This window comes from Vipera berus (genome assembly GCF_964194415.1).
Source record: "Vipera berus genome assembly, chromosome: 13".
In the NCBI taxonomy this organism is placed as follows: Eukaryota; Metazoa; Chordata; class Lepidosauria; order Squamata; family Viperidae; genus Vipera; species Vipera berus.
The window spans coordinates 4,062,795-4,084,388 of NC_138216.1; the positions used below are offsets into that span (position 1 = coordinate 4,062,795).

A 21,594-nucleotide genomic window follows, 5' to 3' on the forward strand; every position below is an offset into this window, starting at 1 on the left:
TTATGCAGAGCTATCAGAAACCCTTTCATCGTTACCAGAAACCCTGAAGAAGCTTTAGTTGAGCAGGAGACAACACTCCTTCATTTTGCAGATGGCGCCACTTACGTATACTAAGAAATCCTTCGGGGCGCTGGTGATATTGCCCGTGGGTGAAAGCGATTTGGGGATGTGTTCCAGGCAGAAAGATGTTGGGTAAATCATCATCGAAAGCCTGATCACCAGATAGCCCTGCGATCCTTTGAAAGCCCAGCAGTTTCCAGGATACATGTCAGGCTGTGGATAAGGGCCAGAGGTTGCAAATAAACAAATCAACAAAACGGTGAAACAACCGAGAACCAGTTTGGTGTCGTGGTTTAGGCCAGAACGGTACAGGTAGACCTTGACTGACAACCACAATTGAGGCCAAAAATTTCCGGGGCTAAGCGAGACATTTGTTAAGTGAATTTTGCCCCCCCCCCTTTACGACTTTTCTTGCCACAGTTGTTAAGCGAATCACTGCAGTGGTGGAGTTAATAACGCAACTTAAGTGAATCTGTTTTCCCCATTGACTTTGCTTGTCAGAAGGTCGCAAAAGGAGATCACACACACACACACACACACACACACACACACACACACACACACACACACACCCCGGGAGACTGCAACCGTCGTAAACATGAGTCAGTTGCCCAGTCATCTGAATTTTGATCACGTGATCGTGGGGAGGCTGCAATGGTCGTGGTAATGGTCATAGGTGTTTCCCCCCACACACACCCCACCCCAGTGCTGTTGTAACTCCAAACCGTCATTCGATGAGCTGTTGTAAGTCGAAGAGTATCTGTAAAAGCGCTCTAGGAACCATCCACATCCTAATTACCTGGATCACTACCCGGGGAGACTGGGAGAAATACCACAACGGGATTCCAAAGAGGCTCAGCAGCGCCGTTTTGGTTTCGTAGGTCTCTGAACAGCGAGTGCTCAAAATGCTGCCACCTCGAAGAAACACAAGAGAGGGGAAATCTTTTAGCTTGGTTTCTCTTAGTCCGCAAGAGCTTTAAAAATAAAACTTTTTTGTTCTTTTGCTTAAGAGGAGATTGGACAACCATTCGTTTGAAATGGGGTAGAGTTTCCTGCTTAAGTGGAGGGTTGGACTAGAACGGTGGCCCCCAATCTTTCGGGTACCAGGGACCAGTTCCCTGGAGAGAAGTTTTTCCGCGGACCAGAGAGGGCACGTACTCCTTGCATCGTGCAGATGGAGCCTCGTTTGTTTGTGTGGACGGGGTTTCTGACCGGGGGTTGGGGACTAGAAGACCTCCGAGGTCCCTCCGAAGTCTGATATTCTGTTCTTCTGATGAACCAAAACCAATCTTCCTAACTCATGGTCCCTTACCTCCAGATTCCAAAGCAAAATCGACGACGCCTGTCTTGTCTTGAGAGTAGAGCCTCAGGGCGTTGTTGATAATGACCTGTGCTTGCTGCAAATGGAGACAGATGGACAGAGATTCCTGATCAGCATTCCAATACAGTTTAGACATTTTGTCACCGATGGCTAAATCATTACTTTGGCTACAGAATCACCACCTGGACCTCTTCGCCTGCTTTTAAAGGGGAACATGCACGGCCTAGCAGTCTGAACTAGCATCCTAACAGGTCACTCTAAATTTCAGCCTCCGCTAGGCAGCAACTGAGAGAGATCTGGAATAAAGGCAACGCTGTTTTAAGGTCTAGATTGCTTTACATTAGCTGGCATAATGGTGGCTTTGTCTCACCTCCCGAAGAATGTAATAAGAGTTACTTCTGAATGGGGACATATCTGCCTTATTGCAATATCTTAATGCTAGCTTATTGTTGCAACAGCATTATATGACAATTGTGATAGAAAACCCTTGCCTGGGGTATTTTTATTTTATTTTTTTACAAACGAAAGGTAGATTGCATTTTCTCCTATCGTTAAGACCGACTCTCAGATTTCTCTAATTAAGCCAAGATAAATAATGCAGCTGGTAAAAGATATTTGCCATTCCATATTCTAGTGGGCCTGCCAACAGCGTTCTGCACTTGTCATCCTTGTCCTGTAAAACCCCTCATTTCTTGCATTTGCCAGCTGACATTTAGTTATATTTCAAGTTATTGCTCTTTTGCCCTGCAGGAGTGAAACCTAAGATGCTAAATCAACGGCATGGAATATACCTTTCCACTACGGCTTACCGCCTCCGTGATGCCTACAATCCCAGCTTCATTGACGGCATTTGTCACTATCTCTGTAGTCACCTTGGAATTTGTGACCGACCTCTGAAGAGTGATGTTCCTGAGAATTTGCATCTCCAGATCTTGCAATAAAACCTGAAGGTCTGTTTTGGTCACAAATCTGGATGTTAGCCACTGAAGCAAGGATTCTGGGAAATCGCCTTCCAGCTCACCAGAAAACATAACCCTGACCGATTCTTTAATCTGGGCATCAACCTAGAAGTAAACAGAACACACAGCCAAGCATGACAACGACGGATTTCAAAATAAAAGATGCCATTAGGTAATAGTACATCTTTATTTTGGGTACGTGCCAGCTCACCGATGGAACGCAAACATTTCAGTGGTTAATTAAAGGTGCGCAATGTTGAAACACGTCAAGCAATCAATTCTCCCTTCCCAGGTCAGTGGCTTAAAAAACTTAACCCATCCAGAACATGATGTCAGAACGAGGCGGGCTAATTCAGGCTTGCTCAGGCATTCCCTTTTGAGCTCACCTTTTGGTGGAGGGTGTCTATCGTGCTGCAGCAGCTTTTCACATCTTGTGAACTCAACAACCCTGACTTGAGTTGCGCCAATTCAAGTTCTAGGTGCTTCATCTTGGACAAAAGGCTCTGGCTTTGTTCATTCATGTCACTGAGAAGCAGAAGAAAAGAGCAACAAAAGGCAGGGGTCAAACTCTGCATGGTTAAGTGGAGATAGGAGCATTTGTGCATTATTATCCTAAATAGCGGAGGGTGCATATGTTATAAAGTTGTGAAATCTGTCTATGTCATCTGTCTGCATACATCTGTTTTTTATTATCTATCTATCTATCTAGTTTGTTTCATCTATCTATCTATCTATCTATCTATCTATCTATCTATCTATCTATCTATCTATCTATCTAATCTAATCTATCTATCATCTCCCCTTGGAAGGGACCTCAGAGGTCTTCTAGTCCAACTCCTTGATCAAGCAGGAAACCCCATACCATTTCAGACAAAAAAATCTCCGTGCTGAAGCACCCACAACTTCTGGAGGCAAGTCATTCCACTAATTAATTGCCTGTCAGGAAATTTTTTCTTAGAGCTGTATTAGTATCTGTCCGTCCGTCCGTCCATCCATTCATCCATCCATCCATCCATCCATCCATCCATCCATCCATCCATCCATCCATCCATCCATCATAACATATCATTACTACTATAAAAATCCTCCCCATTCTTTAATTTAAAAAAGGAAGAGATACTGTCAACTTTATAGAAAGTGTTGTAATCTTTAATGGTTCCCAATTCAGTCTATGAGTTGTAGCCGTACCTCACTGTTTTTGCTTTGGTTAATTCAAGTTCTTTCTGGAGGCCCTGGAAAAGAACACAATATTTAGTCTCCTGAATAAATCCCGCCTCCCTTTACTTGGAATGATTGAAGAGAGACTCCAGAAAACTTTCTGCATTGCAGAAAGAGGCTGATGGGCAATCAGCAAATATCATCCTTTGGAGAAAGAAGACAAGGCTTAGCATTCCAGCCTGCAGCACGGATGGAATTGCAGTTTGATGCTGTTGGGATAGTAACAGGGATACAGGGTGGCAAAATTCTTAGAACTGTTACAAGAGAAAAGTGTTTTATTGTTACCTCAGATTTTTCAGAGAGTTTTGCCAGAAGACCTTCTAAAGCGGCAAAGCGCCATTCATGCTCTTGATGCAAAGTCAAAAAATGCTTGAAAGACAAAACAGAATGATCTTTTTGTTTAAAAAGTACTTGTATAATGAAAATGTGGCTTTTTTATAATGAAAACACTGAGGATTCTTTCCGTATTGAAATGCTGCACAGACAGTTAAGCATACAGACGAAAATGGCTATCTTTAAACTCTTCTCACCTTGAACTTCTATCAATACAAAGACAACGATTGCAACCATGGCAAAGGAACAAAATGGTAGCCTTTCAAAAATTCACATGTGAAAAGTCCCTTTTGTTCCTGGATTAGTATCTACTGTATATTGAATCTGGCAAATTTATAGATTTGTACATTTCATTTACAGGGACGCGGTGTGGCTCAGTGGGTTAGGACGCTGAGCTTGTCGATCAGAAGGTGGGCAGTTTGGCGGGTCAAATCCCGAGTGCCGCGTAGCAGAGTGAGCGTGCCTGTTACTCGTCCCAGCTTCTGCCAACCTAGCAGTTTGAAAGCACGTAAACATGCAAGTAGAAAAATAGGGACCACTCCACTCCGGTGGGAAGGTAACAGCGTTCCGTGCGACTTTGGCGTCTAGTCATGCCGGCCACATGACCACGGAGACGTCCTCGGACAAGCGCTGGCTCTTCGGCTTTGAAACGGAGATGAGCACCGGCCCCTAGAGTTGGAAACGACTAGCACGCATGTGCGGGGGAACCTTTACCTTTATATTTCATTTGGTCGAATAATTGAATTAACCAAATGCAAACAACTATAATTTGGTAAAACTATTACTTTACGTTGCAAAAACAAAGGACAGATTCTCAGCTCGTACAAATTCTAATTTCCTCCTTGAATTTTTGTCCCAGAAAACATCTTCCTCCAGCAAGCGCGCTATTTAATAAATTTAAAATATATAAATTAAAACTGACACAGAGAATATTCCGCCCAAACTACCTCCGAGTGTGCCGTTCCATCTGATTCTGACTTTGTAAGATGCTGGCTCACAATGTTTTTGACCAGTCCCAACATTTCACTTCGGTCTTTCATTTGGGTGATTTGTTCCTGAAAGCTTTGCACCAAAAGCAGCATTTTATTGGATTCTTCATCCTGGTGACGCCACCTCTCAGATAACAGGGCCATTTGTTTTTCCAGCTCACTTACACGATCTGCATCAAAGAACTTCATAGTCACCTAGATGGGTTGTTTTTTTAAAAAAAAACAATAAAAAAGGCTTATTTATTTTCACTGCATCTAAGCATCAATAAACTCACATTAATGAAATCACTTTGCCAGAAACTAAAGTGTCACTTTAAGGCAGCATCACAATTAAACCAAAACAGCAACAGATCCCAATTAACTTTAGACAAAGTTTGCCGATACGAAATCATAGTCCTCCGCCACCTAAAAAAACCAGGCAGTGTTTCTTGAAGATAATTCCAGATTCTGGTAATCCCTTTGTGGAAAAATTAATTTCTAATCAAAATCAGTGGCCCATTTTGGGCCTCTTAGGTTTATTTATATATTTATCTATCTATCTAGTGTTTAGACCACCCCAACCCTCCAATTAACAACAGAGCCTTAACAAAGCCATCCATAAATGGAAATCTCCTTTAACCAAAGTAAAATAGCCCCCTCCCCCTCACCCATTTGAAGTTACGATGGGCTCAAAAAATATTATTTATGACCTGTCCTCAAAGTTATGACTGCCTCATCCACTCCCAGGGTCATGTGATTGCATTCTGGGTGCCTGGCAACCAGCTCGTATTTACAACCGCTTGCAGCATCCTGCGGTCATATTACTGCAATTGGTTTCTGGCAAACAAAGGCCCGTTGGAGAGAATGAATTCACTTATTGACCAAATGGTTTACTTAATGGCACGATTTGCTTAATGTCCACATTATGACTGTTCTATAAACATTGCAAAATCGAGTCAGATCACGTGATGATTTGCTGAACGACCGCAATGACTTAATGGCCAAAATTCCAGGCCCAATTGTAACTTGTGAGAACTACCTGTGCAGAATTCTGGCTCCTTGCTTGCAGACTGATGGATTGAGGGTCCACATCCAGTACAGAACTGAGATTTGGAAGCCCATCTCTAGACAACACTGTAGTTTCCCTAAACTTCTTACACGTTACACCTCTTGGGAGGTTTGGCCTAGCTTACCTCTGGAGACTGACCAGTGGGGCTTGAATGAGGTTCAGGTGCAACTCTCTTTAGCGAGTCTTCCCACCTCTGCGTTCTGAGCAAGCTTGTCCAGTTCAAAGCTGGTAACAATGAAAGGAAATCTTCGGGACCCCAGCACCATAAACCTGAAGGAAAAATGCAGTTAAGAGGGAACATTTGTGAAGTTTGAGGAAGCTCAGTTGAGAACTACCTGCACTGCAAGAATTGTGGGGGTTGAAGGAACAACGGCCCTAGACCCAGATTATCCCAGACCCAGATTTTAGAGTCTTTTTCTCTAAAATCTTTTTTCTCTTTTACTCACCAAGCAGTAAAAGTACGGGGAGAAAGAACAGCAGCAACCTGAACATCTTTGGAAGACATCTGGAAAACAAATGCAAGAACTGCACTGTCCAGCTGCCCATCGCTGACATGAATCGCCTTAATATTTTGTGTATAGTGGCTCAATAAATAACAGTCAAGTCTGCGGTCCTTCCCAAAACTTCCCAGGGCAGCTCATGGGAGCTCCCAACAGAAATGAAATTCCAACAGACTTAAGTCAATGTAAATCAAATTTGCTTTCGCAGCGAACAATCCAGCCCACCGCTCAAAGCCCACTGATGCACCTTCTCCTCAGGATGGACTGTAGTTTACAATCAGAAGCAGCTCGCACGGTCTGCCCTGAACCATTTTTAATTTCTAACGCACGAGACCCCCCACCCACCCACACAGTATGAAACGCTTACGGACCTTGTAAGGAGAAAAACATTCAGCAGAGAAATTAGGGTCACCAGCTGATACCATCCAGTGCCCAGCCACCAGAACGCCCCTGTGGCTGCTTTCCCTAAATCAAGAGGAGAAAGCCTAGGTGAGCGAGGAACGTCAAGGATCGTACAGCGCAGCTGTTTTCAAACTTTTCGATCCTCAGGGACACCTTTCCGGATCAACTCCCCCAACACCGCAGAGGAGCCATTCAGAGTGCTGCAGGAAAATCTGGGCGCAGACGCATCACAGGCGTCTGTGGAAATGGACAAGCGCGAAGGCCTCACCATGGAAACTCCGCCTTGATGTTCTGGGTTCTAAAACTGGACTCAGGTATGCCAGCTGCAGGCTTTTCATTATGATGTCATGGCTGTTCCATCACTCCTCTGCCCGCTGGTTTCATTCATTTATTTCCCACTTTTATTATTTTCACCAATAATTCAAGGGGGCAAATATACACAACGCCCCTTCTACCCTTTTTTCCCTACAACGACCAAGCTGTGAGGTGAATTGGGCTAGGAGAGAGGTTACCCACTTGGTTTTCATGGATAAACCATCCACTGAGTCTCACTGCCATCCTGGCTCAACCAGGAGTTTCTTTGGAACACAACCCACACATTCTGCAGGCTAAAGGTCTATGACAGGGGTCCCCAACCTTGGCAACTTTAAGACCTGTGGACTTCCAACTCTCAAAATTCCCCAGCCAGTTGAAGAACACAGGTCTTAAAAGTTGCCAAGGTTGGGGACCCCCTGTTCTATGATGGTGGACAGTTGGCCACTAGGATTGATCCTTTTCACCCAAGCTTCCCTGAGATGCAGTTTGAAAACAACTGGCTTGGGAGGAGAAGGGAGAGTGGGGAAGGTTAAAAAAAGGTTATTGCATGTCGAGATTTCCAGAGGGAGACAAACGTTTTTGTAAGTGACAACATACGGGCAACTGTAAGAAAAGAAAGACCAATTCATAACATGTTGATGCTGTTTTCTGCATTAGTGGCTCAGAACACCCATGAGACAGACATAAAGTCGTGCAACAAGGAATTTGCTTTTAAAGATTAATCTAGAGCTTAGCCGTTTTCAATTAATAGGGCAGGTTGTTGCATTCACAGTAGAACCCATTTGACGGAGTGCCATGCTGGAAGAAGGAATAAGATTGCCTAAGCTTTTGCAGAATTATACAGTCACTCTCCAAATCGTTGGCAGCAAGCATCTGCTCTCCATTGAGGAATAGGGGAAGCAGACATACTGTGGTAAGACACGATATGCTGATCATTGGGAACGAAGGCAAATGCGTCCCCTTCTCAGTTATCAAGCGAGGACAGAAAAGCAGCACAAAAGCTGCTTAAAACAAGCTACACTTCCTACGTGCTAATGAACGTGGAGGGAAGTGAGGAAACTACAGCGGTCTCCATGGAGTTTTCATATTACAGGTAGTCCTTGACTTACGACCACAGTTTCCGTTGCTAAGCAAGCTGGCGACGAAGTGAGTCGCACCTGATTTTATGACTTTCCCCCGCCCGCACCCCGCGTTAAACATATCACTGCAGTTGTTAAGTGAATACTGTGGTTGTTAAGCAAATCCATCTCCCCTACCCCCTTGACTTTATTTGGAAGCCAGCTGGGGCGCGGGGGGGGGGCACCAATGCCAATCACATTATGATGATGCAACTGTCATAAATACACGTGGGTGGCCAAGCGCGCACATGATCGTCCCCTGACCGTGAGGATGCTGTGATTGCAAGTGCAAGGACTGGTCATCGGTCACTTTTGTCCAGTCCCGTTGTAACTCTGAACGGTGGCTAACTGAACGGTTGTAAATCGAGCACTATCCATACCGTCTCCAAACGGAACCGCCCTATGCCTTTTTAAGCTCATACACCCTTTCTGGTCATCTCTGTTGACTAAGGCTCAATTTCTGCTCGGAGTGAGGCTGGGTGAAAATCTTTTAGATTTAGACTTACATACTGCTTCACAGTGCTTTACAGCCCCCCCCTTAAAGTCAGCCTATATTGCCCCCAGCAATCTGAGTCCTCATTTTACCAGCCTCGGAAGGATGAAAGGCTGAGTTGACCTGGAGCCGGTCAGGATCGAACCCCTGGCAGTCGGCAGAGTCAGCCTGCAGTACTGCATTCTAACCACTGCGCCACCACGGCTCTAAAGCTAACTAAAGGTAGAAGAGTGGATTGTGACAAATGACGGGTCAAGGAGGCAGGTGGCGTCGCTTCTCCTTCGCAGGAGGGTAAAATTATCCAGGAAGATTCCCAAAGGGTCTTTCCGCTAAAGGTGTTCAATTCAAACACTTCTGCCCACCTGAAGGGCAGAATATTTCTCCGTCTCTCACTGCCCCTTCTCCCAACCAGATGTCCTGATGGCACACAATGGAGGCGGCTTGCTGTCAACATGGGAAGTGCGCTGTTTGAAGCTGCGCCCAAGCCTGTGATCTCAAGTTAATTAGCGGTTCGCATCCCCTGCAAGGCGCCAGAATCAAAAGGTAGGCTACTCATGCAAAAAAAAGCTGGCGTGCTCATCCGCCCACACACGCACACAGGAGTAACCTGGGGACACAACAGCCAGCCAAAGGAGAGACAAAATCTTCCGGGTCGCCAGCCATCCTGCCGTTCTCATTCGTTGCGACACATGGAGTAAGAAGCAACCTGGTACGACACAGATGGATGGGAACGAAAGGCAACAGAAACGGACTTCAGTCAAAGCCCTCCCTCCGAGCTTAAAGCCACATTAAAAAAAAAAAGCCTAGCATCTGGGCAGAGGAAAATGAGAGCTAACATTGTTAACAGGATCTCAGTTTGACAGGATCTCCCTCTCTCTCTCTCTCTCTCTCGTTTGAATGGAGTTATGCCTTCTCCCTCTTAAAAAACACAAGGCAGGTTTTCGAGGGGCCAAATTTTATTTCCCTGAAAACATGCCACTTCCCACCAACACACCAGAAGTCACCGGGATCTTGCTACAAATTCAAAATTCTTCTCAATTGAGAGAAGCCCCATCACCCTGGAATTCAATACTTAAATGTTAAGGATGCAATAATAACCACTTTTTAAAATACATGCGCCAAGATAAGTGGCAGCACCCATCCGTTTTGCTTGATTTAAAAGAAAAATAACCAAGGTCGGACTTTCATTTCCATCTAGGAAAACACAGGGACGGAAGATCACCAGCAGATCCCAAATATATCTTTATCTGACAGGAGGTAATATTTGTAGCTCGGTGTTGAGCTGTGGGGTCCTTGGTGCTCTCTGAGCCGATGGTTTTCTTGCAGATGTTTCACACTTACGTTTGGTAACGAAACATCTGCAAGAAAATTAACAAGCTCAGAGAGCATTGAGGACCCCACATATCATTGCCTGGTTTGACTACATTAGCTGTATTTCACTGAAAGCTAAATTCCTCTATGCTTTTTTTTTTGGCTAGGACTCACTTTTCTTCCCCCAAGCATCATTTCATTTTTAATCCTCTAGTGCATTATTTTAATAATAATAATGAGTTGGAAGGGATCTTGGAGGTCATCTAGTCCAACCCCCTGCTCAGGCAGGAAACCCTATACCATTTCAGACAAATGGCTGGCCAGTCTCTTCTTAAAAACTTCCAGTGTTGGAGCATTCACAGCTTCTGGAGGCAGGTTGTTCCACTGGTTAATTGTTCTAACTGTCAGGAAGTTTCTCCTTAGTTCTAGGTTGCTTCTCTCCTTGACTAGTTTCCATCCGTTGCTTCTTGTCCTGCTTTCAGGTCCTTTGGAGAATAGCTTGGCTCCCTCTTCTTTGGGGCAGCCCCTGAGATATTGGAAGACTGCTATCTTGTCCCCCCTCGTCCTTCTCTTCGTTAAACTACAGATACCCAATTCCAGCAACCGTTCCCTATCTGTTTTAGCCTCCAGCCCCCTAATCATCTTTGTTGCCCTTCTCTGTACCCTTTCTAGAGTCTCGACATCTTTTTTACATCGTGGTGACCAAAACTGGATGCAGTATTCCAGGTGTGGCCTTACCAAGGCATTGTAAAGTGGTATTAGTACTTCACGTGATTTTATATTTAATCCTCCACTGAACTACAGTGTTTGGCTTTCTTAATGGCTGTGCAACGTATGTACAATAAGAAAGGCCTTGCCTCAACAATAAGGCAGGCTGTGTGTGTGTGTGTGTGTGTATGCCAACCTGAATTTGCAGCTAGAGTTGGCAGGCAGCCTCTGGGGAATGGCATAATTCTCAAGGGAGGCTTCGGTCTAATCTACGCAAGGAAGCTCTAAGTTTAGCAACGCAGAGATTCTGATGAGGGAGGAAAGCCAAAAGCCACAGGTAGGTCCTTCTGACTACAAACTTCATTAAAAGGCACAGGTTTCTGTGAGTAGGGGTGCACATTGTCAGATGCATGGAGCACAGTAGTTATGTATCTAAGGTGTCAACAATGCCTCAGAGTCACTTGAAAAGCCCATATGTCGGAAACTTGACATAAGGCTCTGTCTATGCAGATTCTAAAAATATCCAGGTCGTGGCTGTCCCAAAGGTGTTTTTTTTTCCAAAAAAGCAACTGGACTGATTCTAACTGAAGAAGTGAAATGTTTTCGAAGGAAAAAACAAAAAAAAAATTTCTCTAAGGAGAAATTTCCTGACAGTTAGAACAATTAATCAGTGGAACAACCTGCCTCCAGAAGTGGTGAATGCTCCAACACTGGAAGTTTTTAAGAAGAGACTGGACAGCCATTTGTCTGAAATGGTATAGGGTTTCCTGCCTTAGCAGGGGGTTGGACTAGATGACCTCCAAGGTCCCTTCCAAGTTGTTGTTGTTGTTGTTATTATTATTATTATTATTATTATTATTATTATTATTATTATTAAAAAAGTCCAGTTGCCTTTTGGAAAAAGCACCTTTGGCACGCTGGCTGAGGAATTCTGGGAGTTGAAGTCCACAAGTCACAAAAGGGCCAAGTTTGAAGACCCCTGGTCTAGAGCTCTCGCTCCACGCATCTAATCAGCTCCAGCTTATGAAAGCTTTGTGACTTTTAATGAGTCGTATTAGTCAGGAAAGGTGCTACTCTCGGGATGTTTGGCTATTGTATATGATGGGGATTCTCCTCCCACAAGATTTAGGAGGGCAGAGAGGCCAAAGGAAAGAAAGCGATAAAAAACCGAGCGGTACATGTCAACCTGGGTAAGAAAAGATGTGCCAAATGCTTCTTGCTATCCTTTTAGACCTGGAGGATTGCAAATGGGCTGCTGTGTATGTTTCAAGGTGTTTCTTCCCCTTATAGTCGTCACCTGCAGGTTGGGGCAACAAGGAATTAACACAAAGCACATGCATCAATCAACTGTGCAAGGCGATCTAGCTGGACCAACTGGGGTCCTGAAAATCACTGCGGTCAAGGTGGCTGTCCAATAAATTTGACGGATAAATAAATAAAATGACTTCCCAAATAGTCCTCACGTCTGGATAGGGGTGTGAGCGTGGCCCATCTTCTGTTGCTGAGGCAGTGCCACACACTGCAGGCCACAAGACAATCAATGACCCCTTCCCAGTGCCCCAGGACGTGTTGCTGATGCAGGAGGCAGCAAAGGGGTTTTCTGAAGCGCTGAATTCGAGTTGCCCATCCAAGTATGGATTTTTTGTGTGTTTTGTTCCAGGTTTGAAAACAGCTGTGTTGAAAACAGCTGTTGTTGGATTCGAACCTTATTTTTTCCATCTCGAAACGGGGATTAGGAATTTGGAAGGCCTGAATCGGGAAGGCCTGCACACAACTGGGTGTCACCAATGGAGTGGCGGAGAGGCAGACTTTTCTGACCCCTGTAAGCATATCACAAATTCTGCTTCTGGGCCACTGACAACTTCAGGCTGGCAATCTTTGTTTTAGGTCCCCTTTAAAACTAAATCTCGACGACGGCTGCATTTTCTGTAAGAGCAACTGCTGTTCTGAGCTGCGCGTGAGACAAACAGAGCAAATGATGGAAGCTCTCTGCAAGTACGAGATACTAAATCCCCACCAACGTGCAAAGCTTTTCTAGCCTCCGCAAGACCACTGGAACATGGATGCAACGTCTGGAATTCTAACCAGGGCTTGTTTCTTAAAACAATGGGAAAGCTGTACTTACGCGTGGACTCTCCGTTCATACCAAAGTGGCTTTCATCCCTGAGAAATCCTTTTACATTCATGCTTCCACAGTAATTAGAGTGAGCTGCAACACAGAGAGAAAGAGAGAGGGAGGGAGAAAAATTGAGTCTAAATTGTATTGTGTGCTGGGGGAAAAAAGAGAGAGAAAGAATAGCCTTGAAGTAAGCCCAGTATGTTTTTTAAAAGGTTTTCTTTTAATTTTCAGAAGCAAAGAATAAAGCAGCAGTGAAAGCAACATTATCCATCAAAGCGATTTGCCCCCCCCCCCAGTACCTGAGTAAGGAACATATTAAATTAGGTCTCACCTGATCAAAAAGTAAGCACCCTAATACTATATTAGGTCGTTACTGAAACAGAGAGCAGAGGGACTTTTTCCCCAAAGAAATAGTTGCTAGAACTAAGTAAGCAGGGGGGAAAAACAGTGAAAGAAATTTGAAGATTCACTGTAGTATAAATAGAGCTTGTGTTTGATATACAGCAGTCACTGGAACCCTTTCGAGCCTTCATGTTTACTGAAAATATCTTCTTGCAATATTTTGTCTTGCCAGCCAACAGAGGTCTGACAAGAAAAACTGGATAACGCAATCCTTTTATTGGAAATGGGGAAAAAGTCCTATCAGATGTGCATATTTATATGGTTCTTTAGATTGCACTTGTATAAGCACCTGCTGGTTGCGTGACAGAGGTGCTTATGGAGTGGCCTCTTATAAAAAGTTGCATTTTCCCACCCAAAAAGAGACAAGTCCATTTTATATAGGGCCCCTTTTATGTTAAAAAGAGAGAAATATTTCAATAGGCTCCTAGTTCCTGCAGACAATTGATAGCGAAAAAGAAGTTAAATTTATCTTGAAGGGAACAAGTGATTAAGACCACCCCAAGGCAAAACAAGAGCCTTTTCAAGCCCTTGGCCCAATCAAACAGAATTTACAAAATGACCATGCTATTTCTTCTGATATTTTTCACTGCAAAACAGCAGCAGCTAGTAAACCCCACCCCACCCCCACCCACCCCCAATTTCAAAATGTTCGTGGATATTAAGGACATAATACTTTGGATTTCTGCCAAGAGTTGCAGGGTATTCCAAATTAAATCCACCGAGAAGACACAATAATCAAAGTCACATATATCCATCCTGGGAATGTGTGCCAGATTTAATAGATGCATTTTTTAAAAGGTGACCGACAAGCAGTAGCTGGTCAAGGATGGCCAGACAAAGCATATATATATTATAAACCCCTCTCCCTCCAGTGCAAAACACCAAGGAAAGAAAATCCAGAGTTGAAAGGTGAAGAGAACCTAATTAAGGAGGCAAGTGACCAAGTTCCATAACCAAGATTCCGCTTTTCGTTCCAAGCCACATCATCCATCGTGCCGCTGCAAGAAGGAAATGGAGAAAAAGGAGGGTGCTGCATTTTGTTACTTCTCAAGAAAAAGAAGGCAAAGCGGTGCAAAAAAAAAAAAAAGAAGATATCCGGCATCAAAGATATCCCAAAGTCGCAGATGCATATCTGAAAAGACACTATGGGATTGTTTCCTATGAGAGGTGTGTGGCATGGATGGAGAGAGCTTAGGAGAAGCTTAAAATTGAAAGTACCTTTACAATCATAGCCCAGTTTCAGCAAGATCATCTGAAACAGCTGTACTATGAGTGATGTGAAAGATGTTGACGCGTGCTTGGCTGCTCCCAGGATCTTACTGCTGTAGTAAAGGAGACTCCCTATTGAAAAAGCATTGGGATGTTATTATTTTCCTCCGTTTTTCTAGTGACTGAGGCGGCGGGAGGGGAAAAAAGCAAAACGCGGCTAGTGCAGGATGCCGAAACTCAACACGCCAAATATTGTGAGCCCGCACTCTTGCCGAGAAGCAATCCTGTTTCTCAAAGAGTTCAATCACAGAAAACCAAGCGGGAAAAGAAGGGGAAACAAACGGGATGTTAAGGGTTTGTTTGTAGCTCTTCTTTCCTTAATAGTGTGTCCTTGGTGGAGCAGTGGGCTAAGGCCTCCTTAAGGAACACCAGCTGCCTGCCATTAGTGCAGGTTCGCGTCCCACCAGGCTCAAGGTTGACTCAGCCTTCCATCCTTCCGAGGTAGGTAAAATGAGGACCCAGATTGTTGGGGGCAATTAAGCTGACTTTGTAATAATGCCGCTTGGGGTGTGTGTGAAAGCCCTAATAAGCAGGCATGTACATAGAATGAAGGCTACTGCTAAGCTTGTAAGCCGCCCTGAGTCTTCGGAGAAGGGCGGGATATAAATGGAATTAAAATTAAAAAAAATGTCATTCAGGAACCGAACAAAGCCCCTCTGAATTTGTAAGACTAGCAGCAATTAACTTGCCAAGTAGAATTTAAATTGGGGGGGGGGCTGGTCCTTGGTGCTTTCTGAGCTCGGCTGTTTCTTACAAACGTTTCATTACTCAAACTAGGTAACAACATCAGCGAGGTAAGGGCAAATCCCACTCTCTTCCAGCACTGATGATGTTACCTAGCTGGGTAATGAAATGTCCGCGAGGAAACAGCCAGGCTCAAGAGAGCACCAAGGATTTCTCATTTCAAGCCTGGGCCAGAAATATTCTCCTTAATACTGAGTTTAAATTCACATGACTTTGTATCTCCATCAATACTTTACTTATGCAGCGGTGAGACTCTCAGGGAAGGAATGCTTCTTACTGGATTTGTATTTTTGGCTTCGATCTCTAGAGTAAACTCTTGAGGTTGGCATGCAGGACGATGAGTAGGCTGTAAGGGCTTCCTTCCGCTCAGAAAGCATACTGCAATCGTTACAGGTGTATCCGTTGCTGAGTTCAGTCTGGTTCTCCAGGGCTGCAATATCACCATTGGCCTGGATGGAAGTCGTATCCCCACCTGTTTGAATTGCAAAAAAATCGTCTTATCAAACCCAAATCTACTGGAGTGGGAAGAAAAGCAAAGGGAAAAAAAAACAAGCTGAATTACCTTTGAGGTCACCATCGTCATCGAGACCTAAGAAGAGACAATTCGTTTTTGAGTCCAAGGAGTTCAACAAGCTATTAATTTCTGCTACTTCTCAAAACACAAATGAGAATCTCACACACTCAGGAGATCGGCAGGGTGATTTTAAGACATGTAGCCATTATGTGATCTAACAAGCTACATTTCCTGATGGAAAAGCCACGCACATTTGTTTATCTGCAATCTGACCTCTTGGGAGCCAAGCTAATGGAAAACATGTTTTTGTTCCCTTTTTTTTTTGCTGTAACACTAGCTCAACACACAGTAGCAACCTTATAGGTGGTATCAAAGTGAAACTAAAGATAAAAAAGATGCATCTCAAACAGAGATAGCAGAATCCTACGCCTAAGCTAGTGGCATGCAGGCTAAAACTATTAAAGTACTTTTTTCCCCCCCTGATGGTTCAGCAACAATTTCTTAGCCTGCGGACGGGAAATTAACTGTAATTAACTCCACTCCTGCACTTCTTACGTTGGAAGGAGTGGGCACTGGGCTGAAATGGGGCAAACTTTGAGTCAGGATGTTGGCTGCACTCTGCAACTATGGCCTGATCCTGGGCAAAGGCGAGTTTGTAAAAGATGATTTTGCTTTTGCGAGTTGCCGGCAAGGCTACGTCTATGCCCATGGGCGTTCCCAAGCACATTTTCAAGATAATTTGCAAGTGCTGTTGTCAGCCTTACCAGACAGACCAGATAATGGGACCGGATAAGCTAATTCCGCTTTACTTGTAAAACCACATTATGTCTGAAAGTATAATTCTCTTTTTACAGGCCAAGAAATTAGGGAGGGTCACTTCTGAGCCTCTGGCTCCATCCACCCATTATGCAGCTGTGGGCTGTGTTCTCTCTTATCGGACAGTTCCCTAGGCTACAGTTCTTTGCCCCATCTCCCAAGGTCTTTCCCACGTACCGTTAGAGCTGCACAGCCTGTTGTGTTAAAGCAGGGGTGTCAAACTCAATTTCATTGAGGGCCGCATCAGCATTGTGGTTGCTCTCAGGGGGCCGGGTGGGTATGGCCAGGGTGGGCGTGGCCTACTGGGTGGGCGTGGCTAGAGTGTGTATGGCCTACTGGGTGGGCGTGGCCAGCTCTACATCGTTCACATCAAGGGTGCCTATGGGGGCCTGGGCAGGAGTGGGACAGATCTGAGGGTCTCTGGCAGAAGGAGGGTCTCTGGGCCAGGGCCAAGGCAGTGGGGGCCGTTCCCTCACTGTTTCCAGGATGGCTTTGCGGGCCACATGAAACCACTTTGCGGGCCGGCTCCGGCTCCTGGGCCTTGTCTGTACCTACCCCAGAAATGGTCAACAGCCGTCTGTTCCTGTATTGAAGACTCATCCAGCAAGGTTGAGATGAAAGAACCGTCACTCGTGCGGCTGCTGAAACTGCTGTGGCTAAATGCAGCAGAGGCTGGCATTTTCCGCCTTGAGCTGGTTCTCACTGAACCGGACTGTTTCGTCATAGTTTTATGTTGTTTGATCACCCTTAACAGAAAAAGAAAGAAATAAGAGGCAAACAGGCAAAGCCCGACAGGGTTTAAAATGGCAGAAAAATTAAAAAAAAAACATTTCGTGAGGGCAGGAGAACTTGAAAGAGGCAAGGGAATGGTGTAGCGCTCCCAATGTAGTCTCAGGGTTGCTATGGCTTTTTCAGGAAAAGAAATCAGCTATTTCCTTCTTGCTCTTAACCTTTTAAGAATCCTAGGCAGCTACGTTTTGCGCTGCTGGCATAAGGCAAAAATATAAGCCAGGGTTTGGATTCTGCATTTTAGCGTGATATGATGACGGGAATCCTGACTCAGTCAAACAGAGTGAGGAACCAATGATGGCCTGCTGTCCAAATGTCAAATCATGACCATATGCCATCGTTATCCTGGAAGTGAGCACCTCCACAGAAGATCCTCATAGATCCAGGTACTTGTTGAAATAGTGTCAGAAAATGTTGGGAGCTCCAGTTCGGAGCATCCCAAATTCGAAACGTGGAAGCGAGGCCCACTAAAATCAGATCAAAGGGACTTCTAAATTAAGGCTGTCCAACCTTGGCAACTTTTAAGACTTGTGGACTTCAACTCCCAGAATTCCCCAACCAGCCCTGTTCGAAATCAAGGGACGTCGTCGGAGATTAAGCTTATCAAGTCCCAAGACTTCAATGTGTGCCCTAAGTCCACGTCTAAACCATGCCCCATTTCTATGCCAAAACCACAGTGAGATATTCCATCAGGCTTCCCCAGAAGTTCAGAGTGCTGCACAAAAAACCACAAAACACGCACGTTGCGTTGAATTGCATAACATTTCCACGGAATGGGACCGTGGAATTATTTTATTATTTATTTATTTTTTAATTCCATTTATATCCCGCCCTTCTCCGAAGACTCAGGGCGGCTTACAAACTTAGCAGAATTAATCGTGTACAAATGGTTGGGAGCACCAAAAATGCTTACTGAGGTGACTGGTCTGCGAACGTCTTTTTCCCAGCATAGGTGCTGCCGCTTCCAAAGACACCCTCTTCTCTGGCACCCCCATATCCTGCTGTGGACAGACGTAAGCTGCGCCTTGACATTCTCGGGGAGTCAAACACGGGCTCCAACTTGTGCTCAGACTCAAACTCTAGGGCGGTCAATGAGTAACTGGAACTGCAAGAAAACACAGACGGGTTTTGAGTTGTCTGTTACACAGGATTGCAACCTGCATCTCGACAGGATATATATTGGCTTGGTTCTTTAGTATCCATGGCCGCTGATAAGGCTTCTCCACACTGCTGTAGGCCTGTGTTATTAGCTTCCCAAAACGGACCCAGGTGCGTGTATTTATTTAAAATTATTTCATATTAGCTACTGCAATATGAAAGCTGCCCCGCCTCCCCCCCCCGCCCCCCCAAAATGAGGAAATGGGAAGTGGCAAATGCTGATAACTACCCCAAGGAAGTTTAATTTTAAAGTTTTGTGGTTCATCCCTCCTGGCGGCTTATTTTGGCCTTTGCCTTTGTTAAGTTTAAAGCACGGTGGTCCAACCGTTTGGTCTCTGTACCATCTTTGGTTTGCTTTTATCATGGCATTATTTTACTTTGTGTTGATTGGGGAACCACCCAGACTTGCAAGTGTGAAAATAAATCAATAAACAAGAAAACAAATAAATAAAAGCACTTGTGATTCCTAGCTGTCAGGCACTGTATTGTTACAAATGTACTATTTATTTGTCAAATTTAGAGAGCTTCCATCTCATTCGCGCAGTGACTCTCTGGTGCTGTACAATTAAAAACTTAAAAGCCATAAAAAAAACTTTTTCGCAACCAAGAGATAAGATTCTTGAGATCTCTAATTTAGCTTTCGGACCGTTCATAAAGTGCGAATTGCAATTTTGGGATCTTTAAGGGTTACAAATAGTTCCCAAATGGTAATGGTTTTTAATCCGTAACTCCTTGATATATATGCAGCTGCTCTCCAGAGACGGAGAACTATTTTAATTTCCACTTTATTTATTTATTTATTATGGGGACTTATATGCCGCCCTATCTCCCGAAGGACTCAGGGCGGCTAACAACAATAACATATAATAAATACAGAAGTTAAGATAAAAATTAAAATTAAAGGCCTCTGTACAATAAATTAAAATTAAAATAAATTAATTTTGGTTAATTAACTTGGTTTTATATAATGCCCACTCTGGTTGTTATCTGTTTGTGCATGCCTTCCACAATGGCATTTGGGTGTGGTTGTGAAATCCTTGAGTTATGGTGACTAATAAAGTCTGAGTCACCTAATCATTGCCTCTTCTTCCGTACAATCTGCTGTAAAAATATACATAAAAACAAATCCCCAATTGCTGTCTTCAATTCTACGGAAGGCACACAGGGAGCTTACGCAACTGAGTTTGGGAGGTTCACGCCTGGGTTTAAAATGTACCGTAAAAGCCACAAGACACAGAACAAGGATCTTTATAGTTCGGCTTTCTCACCTGAGGGCGTAGGTATAGCCAGTGTTCTCTGGCAGGCAGTGGGGAGGGTTATATATGTGAAGCCGTGAAAAATCCATGGTTGCTATTTCAAATCATGCTGCAAAAAGGGCAAAAACCCAATGGTATAAGAGTTCAAAGAGACAAAGGGAAAAAAAAAAGCTCTTGATTTCTCCAGCCTTGTTCAGTGGAATAGATGGGTGTTTGGGGAAAGTGAAAGGAAAAAAAAATCATGCACACATGACAGTCTGTATCTGAAAGAGTGTGCCTGTTTTATGCAACTGCCAATGTTAGATATCCCTTATCAGCACTCACAAGGAACCTCAACATCCTTCTTTTTCTTTCTTTTTTCTTTCTCCTTCTCCCTTTCTTCCTTCATTATTCTCTTTCATCTTTCTTTTTTTCTTTCTTTTCTTTCCTCCCTCCCTTCACACATATGATGTTCCCTTCCCTATCCACCCTATTATAGTATAACAACAAGCCATGCTACAATCCTGGCTATATTTTGCATTTACGATTACTAGACAGCGGTGTTCTGAAATTCCTCAAGTTGTCATTGCTTGCTAAAATAGATACTATTTTCTAAAAAAAAAAATATCCCAAAATTTATCTAAGCATAACATTACTGAGATTTATTTTTTGCTCATCAAGAACTGTACCAATCGAGAGACTTGTGTCAAAAGAAAAGGATGGTGTTTTTTTGAATGGCTAAGTTTAAAACTTTTGTTTAGTGCCCTTGGAAAAACAGACAGGGTGCTGGCTCAGCTTTCAGATTTAGAGAGATAGTCCCATCTTGTCAGATTCAGATTTTTTTCCCCACTAGTCCTCTGGAAAGGCATGGAAGATCTCACCAAAACACTGTCGAACACGTACGGATCACAAATCTGTATTTTAGAAATTTGTTTCAGTTTAGGATTTTAAAGGCCTGAACTATGGGCAAGCTACCTTTAAAGCTGAGAAAAGTTCATAAGGCATTTTTTGTCTGCTCTGAACTCGTGAAAAGTCTTCAAGGAAGCGTCAAGCCCTGGATGTGATTGAACTGCCTTTTGTGATTTCAGCCTTGATGTAACACTGAATATCAGCTCTCAATTATCAATTACTGCAGATCTATTAAATATCATTTACTCTGCAGCTTGAAAACTTAAAGCAAAATGTTAAGCCAAACACTGACATACATATGTATATACATATACATGCATGCATGCATATACATATACATATATATATATATATATATATATATATATATATATATATATATATATATATATATATATATATATATATATATATATATATATATAATTACATACATACATACATACATATATGTATATAATTTTGAGCTGTAAGAATACAGCTCTTTATTTTTCTGCTTTATTAGATGAATACAGGTTAGCACTCAGAAAGGTTTGAGTAATTCAGGGGTTCTTAAAGTGTGGGTCATGACTTTGCAAGGAGCCAGGGGCACAGAACAGTTGGAAACTTAAAAGGGTTTGTTTTGCACTGGAACTAGGGAAAAATAATTTTAAGGGAAGCATAGACACCTGGTCTAAAGAAAAAAAGCATTAAAGTGAAATGAAGGCCAATATTTATCTTCGATATGAAAGCAAGAGTAGAAATTTGAGTAATCTGAAAGATCTCAGTGATGCTTTCACCAACGTGGCAGGCAGGCTGCAAAAACCATGATTAAGAAAACAACATCACAGCCTGTTGTTCTAATTTGGTCTCAGAAACGGAGGT

General features: G+C 43.6%; 1 protein-coding gene across 8 annotated transcripts in view; it reads right to left on the reverse strand.

Moving 5' to 3' along the window:
- The window catches only part of LOC308674051 (SUN domain-containing protein 1-like), a 32,195-nt gene that overhangs the window by 3,507 nt on the left and 7,094 nt on the right, over positions 1–21,594 (reverse strand). For 3 of the 8 annotated variants that reach the window (XM_081338218.1, XM_081338219.1, XM_081338216.1), the window contains exons 2-21: positions 19,855–19,951; positions 18,342–18,533; positions 17,195–17,385; positions 15,872–15,898; positions 15,587–15,781; positions 14,515–14,637; positions 12,901–12,984; positions 11,962–12,072; positions 9,364–9,462; positions 6,800–6,893; positions 6,375–6,433; positions 6,053–6,198; positions 4,839–5,075; positions 3,844–3,927; positions 3,529–3,572; positions 2,727–2,865; positions 2,191–2,445; positions 1,373–1,457; positions 860–975; positions 106–273 (exon numbers count right to left, since the gene is read on the reverse strand). In XM_081338218.1, the coding sequence (XP_081194344.1) occupies positions 106–273; positions 860–975; positions 1,373–1,457; positions 2,191–2,445; positions 2,727–2,865; positions 3,529–3,572; positions 3,844–3,927; positions 4,839–5,075; positions 6,053–6,198; positions 6,375–6,433; positions 6,800–6,893; positions 9,364–9,462; positions 11,962–12,072; positions 12,901–12,984; positions 14,515–14,637; positions 15,587–15,781; positions 15,872–15,898; positions 17,195–17,385; positions 18,342–18,533; positions 19,855–19,931 (2,526 nt within the window). In that variant the 5' untranslated portion in view covers positions 19,932–19,951. Of the gene's footprint in view, positions 1–105; positions 274–859; positions 976–1,372; positions 1,458–2,190; positions 2,446–2,726; positions 2,866–3,528; positions 3,573–3,843; positions 3,928–4,838; positions 5,076–6,052; positions 6,199–6,374; positions 6,434–6,799; positions 6,894–9,363; positions 9,463–11,961; positions 12,073–12,900; positions 12,985–14,514; positions 14,638–15,586; positions 15,782–15,871; positions 15,899–17,194; positions 17,386–18,341; positions 18,534–19,854; positions 20,968–21,594 lie in introns of those variants that run through there. The other 5 variants (XM_081338217.1, XM_081338221.1, XM_081338220.1 and 2 more) reach the window with 5 other exon arrangements.